A 16,827-nucleotide genomic window follows, 5' to 3' on the forward strand; every position below is an offset into this window, starting at 1 on the left:
CTTGAGACCTTGGCAGTGAAAAGTTACTCAAAGATCAAAAAGTTATCGAACTATGTGGCCGTGGCGTGGCGTCAAAGAAACACCATTCGCCACGAAACAGGAAGTTGTTGTAACTTGGCCGTACATTGTCGAATCTGCTCCAAATCGCTCATATGTCATAACATCCTGACCCGGAACACATCTATATGATAATTTAGAATCATAGTGATACCGCCACCTAGTGGCAACCGGAAGTTGTAGGCTGCGTACTTTGACATCCTGCTCCTCACAGATTAATCAGATCCCTCTCAAATGTTGTCAAACAAGCCTTAAGACCTTGATAATGCTTCGTTGTGAAGATTGTAAGAAGTTACTGAAGGGCGGCGACGTGGCGGCTCGGCGAATTTCGATCCTTCGCCATGAACGAATAAACTGATGTATCTCGACTCCACATCATCAGATCTTTCCCAGATTTCACGTGTTTGATTAGACTCCAGGCCTGAAGACATCTGCAGGCCAATTTTGAATCATAGTCATAGCGCCACCTACTGGTAACAGGAAGTTAAAGTCTTTATACTTTGGCTTGTTTCTCTTAGTAGGTAAATCAAATCAATATCAAATTTCTTCCACACAAATACAAGAAGTTCATAATGCCAGATCATGAAGCTTTTGATGTTTCCTCGAACGCCGTTGCCGTGGCGATGCAGTCTTCGCCGTTAACAACGAAGGTCATTTTGAGAGGCTAAATATGCTCGAAACATAAGCAAACTTGGCAAGTAGATTACAAGGCCGAAATGTAGTTAGGGAATATGATTTTATTGGTTCAGAGTGGCAAATCGGCTCAATAGCGCCCCCTACAAAATTTCAACGAAGCAGCCCTCGCAGTACGTTTGACCTAGATGTATGAAATTTGGTAGGAACATGTATCACATATGGACTGAAATAAAAGTATGTTGGGGCCATGCTCTGAACCTGCATGCAGTGTCTGACGGACACAGAACTAAATGGCAGCATCAACCAGAGTCCTCGTGCCGTCCGACGGTCGCGGACGTTCTCGGCCGCGCAGGCCGGAGTCCCGCCGGCACCCCGACGTGCATATTGCGAGGGCCCGCTCATCGCTGCTCGCAGCTTTAATTATTATTATTATTATTATTTTTAGTGTTTCGTCGCAAAAAGGAGGTGCTTGGGATATTGGGAAGTCTGTGAAATTTTTCATGCAAGCCAGAATTTGCGAAAATTGCAGTCTGATTGGGGTGTCCAGCTACGGTATGAAATATTGGCTCGCTAGCGCCCCCTATTGAGTAGCCCCAACATCAGGATTCACCCAGCTGTATGAAATTTGGTCGGTATGTGGAACGTGATGAGACGCACAAAAAATCCTCTTGGCCGTTTTGTCTAAACCAAACAGGAAGTCGGCCATTTTTGCTTTTATGACGTTTTTTGACCGTTTCAAGGCGTCATACTTTAACGAACTCCTCCCAGAGATTTGACCCGATTGACTTCAGATTCGGCTAGTCTGCTCTTGAGACCTTGGCAGTGAAAAGTTACTCAAAGATCAAAAAGTTATCGAACGATGTGGCCGTGGCGTGGCGTCAAAGAAACACCATTCGCCACGAAACAGGAAGTTGTTGTAACTCGGCCGTACATTGTCGAATCTGCTCAAAATCTCTCATATGTCATAACATCCTGACCCGGAACACATCTATATGATAATTTAGAATCATAGTGATAGCGCCACCTAGTGGCAACCGGAAGTTGTACGCTGTGTACTTTGACATCCTGCTCCTCACAGATTAATCAGATCCCTCTCAAATGTTGTCAAACAAGCCTTAAGACCTTGATAATGCTTCGTTGTGAAGATTGTAAGAAGTTACTGAAGGGCGGCGACGTGGCGGCTCGGCGAATTTCAATCCTTCGCCATGAACGAATAAACTGATGTAACTCGACTCCACATCATCAGATCTTTACCAGATTTCACGTGTTTGATTAGACTCCAGGCCTGAAGACATCTGCAGGCCAATTTTGAATCATAGTCATAGCGCCACCTACTGGTAACAGGAAGTTAAAGTCTTTATACTTTGGCTTGTTTCTCTTAGTAGGTAAATCAAATCAATATCAAATTTCTTCCACACAAATACAAGAAGTTCATAATGCCAGATCACGAAGCTTTTGATGTTACGTCGAACGCCGTTGCCGTGGCGATGCAGTCTTCGCCGTTAACAACGAAGGTCATTTTGAGAGGCTAAAAATGCTCGAAACATAAGCAAACTTGGCAAGTAGATTACAAGGCCGAAATGTAGTTATGGAATATGATTTTATTGGTTCAGAGTGGCAAATCGGCTCAATAGCGCCCCCTACAAAATTTCAACGAAGCAGCCCTCGCAGTACGTTTGACCTAGATGTATGAAATGTGGTAGGAACATGTATCGCATATGGACTTCAATAAAAGTCTCTTGGGGCTATGCTCTAAACCCAACCGGAAGTCAGCTACTTTGCATTTCTTCTGAATTTCTAGTGTCGTTTTTGTCATTTCCAGGCGCTGCACTTTAACGAACTCCTCCTAGGGAATTAATCAGATCAACTTCAAATTTGGTCAGTACAGTCTAAAGACCTTTGTGATGAAAAGTTACTCAAAGCTTGTTGTTTCGTGAAAAGCTGTTGCCGTGGCAACGGAATTTCGATCCTTCGCCATGAACGAATAAACTGATGTAACTCGACTCCACATCATCAGATCTTTACCAGATTTCACGTGTTTGATTAGACTCCAGGCCTGAAGACATGCAGGCCAATTTTGAATCATAGTCATAGCGCCACCTACTGGTAACAGGAAGTTAAAGTCTTGATACTTTGGCTTGTTTCTCTTAGTAGGTAAATCAAATCAATATCAAATTTGTTCCACACAAATAGTTCGTAATACCAGATCATGAAGCTTTTGATGTTTCGTCGAACGCCGTTGCCGTGGCGATGCAGTCTTCGCCGTTAACAACGAAGGTCATTTTGAGAGGCTAAAAATGCTCGAAACATAAGCAAACTTGGCATACACATTTAAAGCCCAAAATGTAGTTGTATAATATGATTTTATTGGTTCAGAGTGGCAAATCGGCTCAATAGCGCCCCCTACAAAATTTCAACGAAGCAGCCCTCGCAGTACGTTTCACCTAGATGTATGAAATTTGGTAGGAACATGTATCACATATGGACTTAAATAAAAGTATATTGGGGCCATGCTCTGAACCTGCATGCAGTGTCTGACGGTCACAGAACTGAATGGCAGCATCAACCAGAGTCCTCGCGCCGTCCGACGGTCGCGGACGTTCTCGGCCGCGCAGGCCGGAGTCCCGCCGGCACTCCGACGTGCATGCACCCCGACGTGCATATAGCGAGGGCCCGCTCATCGCTGCTCGCAGCTTTAATTATTATTATTTTTAGTGTTTCGTCGCAAAAAGGAGGTGCTTGGGATATTGGGACGTTTGTGAAATTTGGCACGCAAGCCAGAATTTGCGAAAATTGCAGTCTGATTGGGGTGTCCAGCTGCGGTATGAAATATTGGCTCGCTAGCGCCCCCTATTGAGTAGCCCCAACATCAGGTTTCACCCAGCTGTATGAAAGTTGGTAGTTATGTGGAACGTGATGAGACGCACCAAAAATCCTCTTGGAAGTTTTCTCAAAACCAAACAGGAAGTCGGCCATTTTTACTTTTATGACGGTTTTTGACCGTTTCAAGGCGTCATACTTTAACGAACTCCTCCCAGAGATTTGACCCGATTGACTTCAGATTCGGCGAGTCTGCTCTTGAGACCTTGGCAGTGAAAAGTTACTCAAAGATCAAAAAGTTATCGAACTATGTGGCCGTGGCGTGGCGTCAAAGAAACACCATTCGCCACGAAACAGGAAGTTGTTGTAACTCGGCCGTACATTGTCGAATCTGCTCCAAATCTCTCATATGTCATAACATCCTGACCCGGAACACATCTATATGATAATTTAGAATCATAGTGATAGCGCCACCTAGTGGCAACCGGAAGTTGTACGCTGCGTACTTTGACATCCTGCTCCTCACAGATTAATTAGATCCCTCTCAAATGTTGTCAAACACGCCTTAAGACCTTGATAATGCTTCGTTGTGAAGATTGTAAGAAGTTACTGAAGGGCGGCGACGTGGCGGCTCGGCGAATTCCGATCCTTCGCCATGAACGAATAAACTGATGTAACTCGACTCCACATCATCAGATCTTTGCCAGATTTCACGTGTTTGATTAGACTCCAGGCCTGAAGACATATGCAGGCCAATTTTGAATCATAGTCATAGCGCCACCTACTGGTAACAGGAAGTTAAAGTCTTTATACTTTGGCTTGTTTCTCTTAGTAGGTAAATCAAATCAATATCAAATTTCTTCCACACAAATACAAGAAGTTCATAATGCCAGATCATGAAGCTTTTGATGTTTCGTCGAACGCCGTTGCCGTGGCGATGCAGTCTTCGCCGTTAACAACGAAGGTCATTTTGAGAGGCTAAAAATGCTCGAAACATAAGCAAACTTGGCAAGTAGATTACAAGGCCGAAATGTAGTTACAGAATCTGATTTTATTGGTTCAGAGTGCCAAATCGGCTCAATAGCGCCCCCTACAAAATTTCGACGAAGCAGCCCTCGCAGTACGTTTGACCTAGATGTATGAAATGTGGTAGGAACATGTATCGCATATGGACTTCAATAAAAGTCTCTTGGGGCTATGCTCTAAACCCAACCGGAAGTCAGCCATTTTGCATTTGTTATGAATTTCTCATGTCGTTTTTGTCATTTCCAGGCGCTGCACTTTAACGAACTCCTCCTAGGGAATTCATCAGATCAACTTCAAATTTGGTCGGTACAGTCTAAAGACCTTTGTGATGAAAAGTTACTCAAAGTTTGTTGTTTCGTGAAAAGCTGTTGCCGTGGCGACGGAATTTCGATCCTTCGCCATGAACGAATAAACTGATGTAACTCGACTCCACATCATCAGATCTTTACCAGATTTCACGTGTTTGATTAGACTCCAGGCCTGAAGACATATGCAGGCCAATTTTGAATCATAGTCATAGCGCCACCTACTGGTAACAGGAAGTTAAAGTCTTGATACTTTGGCTTGTTTCTCTTAGTAGGTAAATCAAATCAATATCAAATTTGTTCCACACAAATAGTTCATAATGCCAGATCATGAAGCTTTTGATGTTTCGTTGAACGCCGTTGCCGTGGCGATGCAGTCTTCGCCGTTAACAACGAAGGTCATTTTGGGAGGCTAAAAATGCTCGAAACATAAGCAAACTTGGCATACACATTTAAAGGCCAAAATGTAGTTGTATAATATGATTTTATTGGTTCAGAGTGGCAAATCGGCTCAATAGCGCCCCCTACAAAATTTCAACGAAGCAGCCCTCGCAGTACGTTTCACCTAGATGTATGAAATTTGGTAGGAACATGTATCACATATGGACTTAAATAAAAGTATATTGGGGCCATGCTCTGAACCTGCATGCAGTGTCTGACGGTCACGGAACTGAATGGCAGCATCAACCAGAGTCCTCGCGCCGTCCGACGGTCGCGGACGTTCTCGGCCGCGCAGGCCGGAGTCCCGCCGGCACCCCGACGTGCATGCACCCCGACGTGCATATTGCGAGGGCCCGCCCATCGCTGCTCGCAGCTTTAATTATTATTATTATTCTTATTATTATTTTACCAGTTTGATGGCAAAAAGGAGGTGCTTGGGATATTGGGAATGTTGTGAAATTTGGCACGCAAGCCAGAATTTGCGAAAATTGCAGTCTGATTGGGGTGTCCAGCTGCAGTATAAAATATTGGCTCGCTAGCGCCCCCTATTGAGTAGCCCCAACATCAGGATTCACCCAGCTGTATGAAATTTGGTCGGTATGTGGAACGTGATGAGACGCACAAAAAATCCTCTTGGCCGTTTTGTCTAAACCAAACAGGAAGTCGGCCATTTTTGCTTTTATGACGTTTTTTGACCGTTTCAAGGCGTCATACTTTAACGAACTCCTCCCAGAGATTTGACCCGATTGACTTCAGATTCGGCTAGTCTGCTCTTGAGACCTTGGCAGTGAAAAGTTACTCAAAGATCAAAAAGTTATCGAACGATGTGGCCGTGGCGTGGCGTCAAAGAAACACCATTCGCCACGAAACAGGAAGTTGTTGTAACTCGGCCGTACATTGTCGAATCTGCTCCAAATCTCTCATATGTCATAACATCCTGACCCGGAACACATCTGTATGATAATTTAGAATCATAGTGATAGCGCCACCTAGTGGCAACCGGAAGTTGTACGCTGCGTACTTTGACATCCTGCTCCTCACAGATTAATCAGATCCCTCTCAAATCTTGTCAAACAAGCCTTAAGACCTTGATAATGCTTCATTGTGAAGATTGTAAGAAGTTACTGAAGGGCGGCGACGTGGCGGCTCGGCGAATTTCGATCCTTCGCCATGAACGAATAAACTGATGTATCTCGACTCCACATCATCAGATCTTTCCCAGATTTCACATGCTTGATTAGACTCCAGGCCTGAAGACATCTGCAGGCCAATTTTGAATCATAGTCATAGCGCCACCTACTGGTAACAGGAAGTTAAAGTCTTGATACTTTGGCTTGTTTCTCTCAGTAGGTAAATCAAATCAATATCAAATTTGTTCCACACAAATACAAGAAGTTCATAATGCCAGATCATGAAGTTTTTGATGTTTCGTCGAACGCCGTTGCCGTGGCGATGCAGTCTTCGCCGTTAACAACGAAGGTCATTTTGACAGGCTAAAAATGCTCGAAACATAAGCAAACTTGGCAAGTAGATTACAAGGCCGAAATGTAGTTAGGGAATATGATTTTATTGGTTCAGAGTGGCAAATCGGCTGAATAGCGCCCCCTACTAAATTTCGACGAAGGAGCCCTCGCAGTACGTTTGACCTAGATGTATGAAATTTGGTGGGAACATGTATCACATATGGACTTAAATAAAAGTATATTGGGGCCATGCTCTAAACCTGCATGCAGTGTCTGACGGTCACAGAACTAAATGGCAGCATCAGCCAGAGTCCTCGCGCCGTCCGACGGTCGCGGACGTTCTCGGCCGCGCAGGCCGGAGTCCCGCCGGCACCCCGACGTGCATATTGCGAGGGCCCGCCCATCGCTGCTCGCAGCTTTAATTATTCTTATTATTTTATGTGTTTCGTCGCAAAAAGGAGGTGCTTGGGATATTGGGAAGTTTGTGAAATTTGGCACGCAAGCCAGAATTTGCGAAAATTGCAGTCTGATTGGGGTGTCCAGCTGCGGTATGAAATATTGGCTCGCTAGCGCCCCCTATTGACTAGCCCCAACATCAGGATTCACCCAGCTGTATGAAAGTTGGTAGGTATGTGGAACGTGATGAGACGCACAAAAAATCCTCTTGGACGTTTTCTCTAAACCAAACAGGAAGTCGGCCATTTTTACTTTTATGACGTTTTTTGACCGTTTCAAGGCGTCATACTTTAACGAACTCCTCCCAGAGATTTGACCCGATTGACTTCAGATTCGGCTAGTCTGCTCTTGAGACCTTGGCAGTGAAAAGTTACTCAAAGATCAAAAAGTTATCGAACTATGTGGCCGTGGCGTGGCGTCAAAGAAACACCATTCGCCACGAAACAGGAAGTTGTTGTAACTCGGCCGTACATTGTCGAATCTGCTCAAAATCTCTCATATGTCATAACATCCTGACCCGGAACACATCTATATGATAATTTAGAATCATAGTGATAGCGCCACCTAGTGGCAACCGGAAGTTGTACGCTGCGTACTTTGACATCCTGCTCCTCACAGATTAATCAGATCCCTCTCAAATGTTGTCAAACAAGCCTTAAGACCTTGATAATGCTTCGTTGTGAAGATTGTAAGAAGTTACTGAAGGGCGGCGACGTGGCGGCTCGGCGAATTTCGATCCTTCGCCATGAACGAATAAACTGATGTAACTCGACTCCACATCATCAGATCTTTACCAGATTTCACATGCTTGATTAGACTCCAGGCCTGAAGACATCTGCAGGCCAATTTTGAATCATAGTCATAGCGCCACCTACTGGTAACAGGAAGTTAAAGTCTTGATACTTTGGCTTGTTTCTCTCAGTAGGTAAATCAAATCAATATCAAATTTGTTCCACACAAATACAAGAAGTTCATAATGCCAGATCATGAAGTTTTTGATGTTTCGTCGAACGCCGTTGCCGTGGCGATGCAGTCTTCGCCGTTAACAACGAAGGTCATTTTGACAGGCTAAACATGCTCGAAACATAAGCAAACTTGGCAAGTAGATTACAAGGCCGAAATGTAGTTAGGGAATATGATTTTATTGGTTCAGAGTGGCAAATCGGCTCAATAGCGCCCCCTACAAAATTTCGACGAAGGAGCCCTCGCAGTACGTTTGACCTAGATGTATGAAATTTGGTGGGAACATGTATCACATATGGACTTAAATAAAAGTATATTGGGGCCATGCTCTAAACCTGCATGCAGTGTCTGACGGTCACAGAACTAAATGGCAGCATCAGCCAGAGTCCTCGCGCGGTCCGACGGTCACGGACGTTCTCGGCCGCGCAGGCCGGAGTCCCGCCGGCACCCCGACGTGCATATTGCGAGGGCCCGCCCATCGCTGCTCGCAGCTTTAATTAGGGCCCGAGCACCGACGTAGTCGGAGCGGAGGACCTATTGAATTTCGAATGTTTATTCTTATTATTCTTATTTTTAGTGTTTCGTCGCAAAAAGGAGGTGCTTGGGATATTGGGAATGTTGTGAAATTTGGCACGCAAGCCAGAATTTGCGAAAATTGCAGTCTGATTGGGGTGTCCAGCTGCGGTATGAAATATTGGCTCGCTAGCGCCCCCTATTGAGTAGCCCTAACATCAGGATTCACCCAGCTGTATGAAATTTGGTCGGTATGTGGAACGTGATGAGACGCACAAAAAATCCTCTTGGCCGTTTTGTCTAAACCAAACAGGAAGTCGGCCATTTTTGCTTTTATGACGTTTTTTGACCGTTTCAAGGCGTCATACTTTAACGAACTCCTCCCAGAGATTTGACCCGATTGACTTCAGATTCGGCTAGTCTGCTCTTGAGACCTTGGCAGTGAAAAGTTACTCAAAGATCAAAAAGTTATCGAACTATGTGGCCGTGGCGTGGCGTCAAAAAACACCATTCGCCACGAAACAGGAAGTTGTTGTAACTCGGCTGTACATTGTCGAATCTGCTCAAAATCTCTCATATGTCATAACATCCTGACCCGGAACACATCTATATGATAATTTAGAATCATAGTGATAGCGCCACCTAGTGGCAACCGGAAGTTGTACGCTGCGTACTTTGACATCCTGCTCCTCACAGATTAATCAGATCCCTCTCAAATGTTGTCAAACAAGCCTTAAGACCTTGATAATGCTTCGTTGTGAAGATTGTAAGAAGTTACTGAAGGGCGGCGACGTGGCGGCTCGGCGAATTTCGATCCTTCGCCATGAACGAATAAACTGATGTAACTCGACTCCACATCATCAGATCTTTACCAGATTTCACGTGTTTGATTAGACTCCAGGCCTGAAGACATCAGCAGGCCAATTTTGAATCATAGTCATAGCGCCACCTACTGGTAACAGGAAGTTAAAGTCTTTATACTTTGGCTTGTTTCTCTTAGTAGGTAAATCAAATCAATATCAAATTTCTTCCACACACATACAAGAAGTTCATAATGCCAGATCACGAAGCTTTTGATGTTACGTCGAACGCCGTTGCCGTGGCGATGCAGTCTTCGCCGTTAACAACGAAGGTCATTTTGAGAGGCTAAAAATGCTCGAAACATAAGCAAACTTGGCAAGTAGATTACAAGGCCGAAATGTAGTTATGGAATATGATTTTATTGGTTCAGAGTGGCAAATCGGCTCAATAGCGCCCCCTACAAAATTTCAACGAAGCAGCCCTCGCAGTACGTTTCACCTAGATGTATGAAATGTGGTAGGAACATGTATCACATATGGACTTCAATAAAAGTCTCTTGGGGCTATGCTCTAAACCCAACCGGAAGTCAGCTACTTTGCATTTCTTCTGAATTTCTAGTGTCGTTTTTGTCATTTCCAGGCGCTGTACTTTAACGAACTCCTCCTAGGGAATTAATCAGATCAACTTCAAATTTGGTCGGTACAGTCTAAAGACCTTTGTGATGAAAAGTTACTCAAAGCTTGTTGTTTCGTGAAAAGCTGTTGCCGTGGCGACGCATTCTTCGCCGTTAACAACGAAGGTCATTTTGAGAGGCTAAAAATGCTTGAAACATAACCTAACTTGGCAAGTAGATTACAAGGCCGAAATGTAGTTATGGAATATGATTTTATTGGTTCAGAGTGGCAAATCGGCTCAATAGCGCCCCCTACAAAATTTCAACGAAGCAGCCCTCGCAGTACGTTTCACCTAGATGTATGAAATTTGGTAGGAACATGTATCACATATGGACTTCAATAAAAGTATATTGGGGCCATGCTCTAAACCTGCATGCAGTGTCTGACGGTCACAGAACTGAATGGCAGCATCAGCCAGAGTCCTCGCGCCGTCCGACGGTCGCGGACGTTCTCGGCCGCGCAGGCCGGAGTCCCGCCGGCACTCCGACGTGCATGCACCCCGACGTGCATATAGCGAGGGCCCGCCCATCGCTGCTCGCAGCTTTAATTATTATTATTCTTCTTATTTTTAGTGTTTCGTCGCAAAAAGGAGGTGCTTGGGATATTGGGAAGTCTGTGAAATTTTTCACGCAAGCCAGAATTTGCGAAAATTGCAGTCTGATTGGGGTGTCCAGCTACGGTATGAAATATTGGCTCGCTAGCGCCCCCTATTGAGTAGCCCCAACATCAGGATTCACCCAGCTGTATGAAATTTGGTCGGTATGTGGAACGTGATGAGACGCACAAAAAATCCTCTTGGCCGTTTTGTCTAAACCAAACAGGAAGTCGGCCATTTTTGCTTTTATGACGTTTTTTGACCGTTTCAAGGCGTCATACTTTAACGAACTCCTCCCAGAGATTTGACCCGATTGACTTCAGATTCGGCTTGTCTGCTCTTGAGACCTTGGCAGTGAAAAGTTACTCAAAGATCAAAAAGTTATCGAACGATGTGGCCGTGGCGTGGCGTCAAAGAAACACCATTCGCCACGAAACAGGAAGTTGTTGTAACTCGGCCGTACATTGTCGAATCTGCTCAAAATCTCTCATATGTCATAACATCCTGACCCGGAACACATCTATATGATAATTTAGAATCATAGTGATAGCGCCACCTAGTGGCAACCGGAAGTTGTACGCTGTGTACTTTGACATCCTGCTCCTCACAGATTAATCAGATCCCTCTCAAATGTTGTCAAACAAGCCTTAAGACCTTGATAATGCTTCCTTGTGAAGATTGTAAGAAGTTACTGAAGGGCGGCGACGTGGCGGCTCGGCGAATTTCGATCCTTCGCCATGAACAAATAAACTGATGTAACTCGACTCCACATCATCAGATCTTTACCAGATTTCACGTGTTTGATTAGACTCCAGGCCTGAAGACATCTGCAGGCCAATTTTGAATCATAGTCATAGCGCCACCTACTGGTAACAGGAAGTTAAAGTCTTTATACTTTGGCTTGTTTCTCTTAGTAGGTAAATCAAATCAATATCAAATTTCTTCCACACAAATACAAGAAGTTCATAATGCCAGATCACGAAGCTTTTGATGTTACGTCGAACGCCGTTGCCGTGGCGATGCAGTCTTCGCCGTTAACAACGAAGGTCATTTTGAGAGGCTAAAAATGCTCGAAACATAAGCAAACTTGGCAAGTAGATTACAAGGCCGAAATGTAGTTATGGAATATGATTTTATTGGTTCAGAGTGGCAAATCGGCTCAATAGCGCCCCCTACAAAATTTCAACGAAGCAGCCCTCGCAGTACGTTTGACCTAGATGTATGAAATGTGGTAGGAACATGTATCACATATGGACTTAAATAAAAGTATATTGGGGCCATGCTCTAAACCTGCATGCAGTGTCTGACGGTCACAGAACTAAATGGCAGCATCAGCCAGAGTCCTCGCGCCGTCCGACGGTCGCGGACGTTCTCGGCCGCGCAGGCCGGAGTCCCGCCGGCACCCCGACGTGCATATTGCGAGGGCCCGCCCATCGCTGCTCGCAGCTTTAATTAGGGCCCGAGCACCGACGTAGTCGGAGCGGAGGACCTATTGAATTTCGAATGTTTATTATTCTTATTATTATTATTATTATTATTTTATGTGTTTCGTCGCAAAAAGGAGGTGCTTGGGATATTGGGAATGTTGTGAAATTTGGCACGCAAGCCAGAATTTGCGAAAATTGCAGTCTGATTGGGGTGTCCAGCTGCAGTATGAAATATTGGCTCGCTAGCGCCCCCTATTGAGTAGCCCCGACATCAGGATTCACCCAGCTGTATGAAAGTTGGTAGTTATGTGGAACGTGATGAGACGCACCAAAAATCCTCTTGGCCGTTTTCTCTAAACCAAACAGGAAGTCGGCCATTTTTGCTTTTATGACGTTTTTTGACCGTTTCAAGGCGTCATACTTTAACGAACTCCTCCCAGAGATTTGACCCGATTGACTTCAGATTCGGCTAGTCTGCTCTTGAGACCTTGGCAGTGAAAAGTTACTCAAAGATCAAAAAGTTATCGAACTATGTGGCCGTGGCGTGGCGTCAAAGAAACACCATTTGCCACGAAACAGGAAGTTGTTGTAACTCGGCTGTACATTGTCGAATCTGCTCAAAATCTCTCATATGTCATAACATCCTGACCCGGAACACATCTATATGATAATTTAGAATCATAGTGATAGCGCCACCTAGTGGCAACCGGAAGTTGTACGCTGCGTACTTTGACATCCTGCTCCTCACAGATTAATCAGATCCCTCTCAAATGTTGTCAAACAAGCCTTAAGACCTTGATAATGCTTCGTTGTGAAGATTGTAAGAAGTTACTGAAGGGCGGCGACGTGGCGGCTCGGCGAATTTCGATCCTTCGCCATGAACGAATAAACTGATGTAACTCGACTCCACATCATCAGATCTTTACCAGATGTCATGTGTTTGATTAGACTCCAGGCCTGACGACATCTGCAGGCCAATTTTGAATCATAGTCATAGCGCCACCTACTGGTAACAGGAAGTTAAAGTCTTTATACTTTGGCTTGTTTCTCTTAGTAGGTAAATCAAATCAATATCAAATTTGTTCCACACAAATACAAGAAGTTCATAATACCAGATCATGAAGCTTTTGATGTTTCGTCGAACGCCGTTGCCGTGGCGATGCAGTCTTCGCCGTGAACAACGAAGGTCATTTTGAGAGGCTAAAAATGCTCGAAACATAAGCAAACTTGGCAAGTAGATTACAAGGCCGAAATGTAGTTATGGAATATGATTTTATTGGTTCAGAGTGGCAAATCGGCTCAATAGCGCCCCCTACAAAATTTCACCGAAGCAGCCCTCGCAGTACGTTTGACCTAGATGTATGAAATGTGGTAGGAACATGTATCGCATATGGACTTCAATAAAAGTCTCTTGGGGCTATGCTCTAAACCCAACCGGAAGTCAGCCATTTTGCATTTCTTCTGAATTTCTAGTGTCGTTTTTGTCATTTCCAGGCGCTGCACTTTAACGAACTCCTCCTAGGGAATTAATCAGATCAACTTCAAATTTGGTCGGTACAGTCTAAAGACCTTTGTGATGAAAAGTTACTCAAAGCTTGTTGTTTCGTGAAAAGCTGTTGCCGTGGCGACGCATTCTTCGCCGTTAACAACGAAGGTCATTTTGAGAGGCTAAAAATTCTCGAAACATAAGCAAACTTGGCAAGTAGATTACAAGGCTGAAATGTAGTTATGGAATATGATTTTATTGGTTCAGAGTAACAAATCGGCTCAATAGCGCCCCCTACAAAATTTCAACGAAGCAGCCCTCGCAGTACGTTTCACCTAGATGTATGAAATTTGGTAGGAACATGTATCACATATGGACTGAAATAAAAGTATATTGGGGCCATGCTCTGAACCTGCATGCAGTGTCTGACGGTCACGGAACTGAATGACAGCATCAACCAGAGTCCTCGCGCCGTCCGACGGTCGCGGACGTTCTCGGCCGCGCATGCCGGAGTCCCGCCACCACCCCGACGTGCATGCACCCCGACGTGCATATTGCGAGGGCCCGCTCATCGCTGCTCGCAGCTTTAATTATTATTATTTTTAGTCTTTCGTCGCAAAAAGGAGGTGCTTGGGATATTGGGAATGTTGTGAAATTTGGCACGCAAGCCAGAATTTGCGAAAATTGCAGTCTGATTGGGGTGTCCAGCTGCGGTATGAAATATTGGCTCGCTAGCGCCCCCTATTGACTAGCCCCAACATCAGGATTCACCCAGCTGTATGAAAGTTGGTAGGTATGTGGAACGTGATGAGACGCACAAAAAATCCTCTTGGACGTTTTCTCTAAACCAAACAGGAAGTCGGCCATTTTTACTTTTATGACGTTTTTTGACCGTTTCAAGGCGTCATACTTTAACGAACTCCTCCCAGAGATTTGACCCGATTGACTTCAGATTCGGCTAGTCTGCTCTTGAGACCTTGGCAGTGAAAAGTTACTCAAAGATCAAAAAGTTATCGAACTATGTGGCCGTGTCGTGGCGTCAAAGAAACACCATTCGCCACGAAACAGGAAGTTGTTGTAACTCGGCCGTACATTGTCGAATCTGCTCAAAATCTCTCATATGTCATAAAATCCTGACCCCGAACACATCTATATGATAATTTTGAATCAAACTGATAGCGCCACCTAGTGGCAACCGGAAGTTGTACGCTGCGTACTTTGACATCCTGCTCCTCACAGATTAATCAGATCCCTCTCAAATCTTGTCAAACAAGCCTTAAGACCTTGATAATGCTTCGTTGTGAAGATTGTAAGAAGTTACTGAAGGGCGGCGACGTGGCGGCTCGGCGAATTTCGATCCTTCGCCATGAACGAATAAACTGATGTAACTCGACTCCACATCATCAGATCTTTACCAGATGTCATGTGTTTGATTAGACTCCAGGCCTGAAGACATCTGCAGGCCAATTTTGAATCATAGTCATAGCGCCACCTACTGGTAACAGGAAGTTAAAGTCTTTATACTTTGGCTTGTTTCTCTTAGTAGGTAACTCAAATCAATATCAAATTTGTTCCACACAAATACAAGAAGTTCATAATGCCAGATCATGAAGTTTTTGATGTTTCGTCGAACGCCGTTGCCGTGGCGATGCAGTCTTCGCCGTTAACAACGAAGGTCATTTTGACAGGCTAAAAATGCTCGAAACATAAGCAAACTTGGCAAGTAGATTACAAGGCCGAAATGTAGTTAGGGAATATGATTTTATTGGTTCAGAGTGGCAAATCGGCTCAATAGCGCCCCCTACAAAACTTCGACGAAGCAGCCCTCGCAGTACGTTTGACCTAGATGTATGAAATTTGGTGGGAACATGTATCACATATGGACTTAAATAACAGTATATTGGGGCCATGCTCTAAACCTGCATGCAGTGTCTGACGGTCACAGAACTAAATGGCAGCATCAGCCAGAGTCCTCGCGCCGTCCGACGGTCGCAGACGTTCTCGGCCGCGCAGGCCGGAGTCCCGCCGGCACCCCGACGTGCATATTGCGAGGGCCCGCTCATCGCTGCTCGCAGCTTTAATTATGATTATTATTGTTATTATTATCATTATTTTGTCAAGAGAGAGGAGCAGCAGTTTGCAGAGCCGGAGAGTTGATATTGCAAAGTCTATTGTGAGATACTACTATCACTACAAATTATAATAATCATAATTATAATAATAAATAACATCGCAATAATAATAGAAATACATATTTTGTCATATTCTACTGATCATTAGGCTACTAACAGCAGCTTCTACCTTCATAAGAATCATAACTATCATCATAACTATCATCATCATCATCATCATCATCATCGTCGTTCAGTACACCGGCCTCACACTCACCGCTCCGTGTCGGCGGTGCCAGTATCGCACTAACACCGAACTTCAGGTAGCCGGAGTCCGGGCGGGCAGTGTGCGCAGAGCGCTCTGTGCTGGGTCCTAACGCCCGGGGTGGGCCGCACGCTCCCACGCTGAGCGGGAGAATGTCCCCGGGAGTTGTGGAAGAGAAGGTCCTATGTATGTAGCTGACCGGCTGGCTCAACCGGAGGAGGTCTTCCACCAGGAAGCCTGAGTGGAATGAGCGGTTCAGGGGCGAGGAGAGAGCCGCAGCGGGACGCAGTGAGCTCGGGTACAGAGGAGGCGGCAGAGCGCTGCAGGGGAACATCATGGTCGTCCAGTCTGGAACAGTTTACAACTTTTTCTTGTTTAGTTTGCAGAGAAGCCTCGAAGGAGAAAATAAAGAGGGACGCACAGACACGGTCACTCTGCGCGCTGTGCGCCTCTGCGCCCTCTTGGAGCGGTTTTATACAAGGCAGTCACTTCTACGCACACACACACACACACACTCACACTCAGACACGTGCACATGTGCACGCGCACAAGTTCTGCCCTCAGCCTCCGCCTGAGTCTCTTTGAACAGTAGGCCAGGCTGACGGGATTGGTCAACGTCCTCTGATGCTTTAGTCAAACCCTCATGTTTGATCTGCTGTATTCATTGTAATTCATGTGTGTAATAAATGTCATTCATGCACGCATGATACTGATGAGATGCACACATCAAGGTGTTTTACGTCTGACCCATTGGATTATTTGTGACAGCTGTAATATAATATGTGTTC

At 45.0% G+C, this 16,827-nt stretch overlaps 1 protein-coding gene across 1 annotated transcript in view; it reads right to left on the reverse strand.

Annotated features, from left to right (window-relative positions):
• Positions 1–16,376, reverse strand: part of LOC306776459 (homeobox protein DBX1-B-like) — a gene marked incomplete at both ends in the record, with an annotated part of 54,264 nt that extends 37,888 nt beyond the window's left edge. Inside the window, one exon of the mRNA XM_079267162.1 lies at positions 16,052–16,376. Within this exon, the coding sequence (XP_079123288.1) occupies positions 16,052–16,376 (325 nt within the window). The remainder of the gene's footprint in view (positions 1–16,051) is intronic.
• Between the last annotated feature and the right edge of the window lie 451 nt (positions 16,377–16,827).

The sequence above is a fragment of the Melanostigma gelatinosum genome (assembly GCF_949748355.1).
Source record: "Melanostigma gelatinosum genome assembly, chromosome: 1".
Taxonomy (NCBI): Eukaryota; Metazoa; Chordata; class Actinopteri; order Perciformes; family Zoarcidae; genus Melanostigma; species Melanostigma gelatinosum.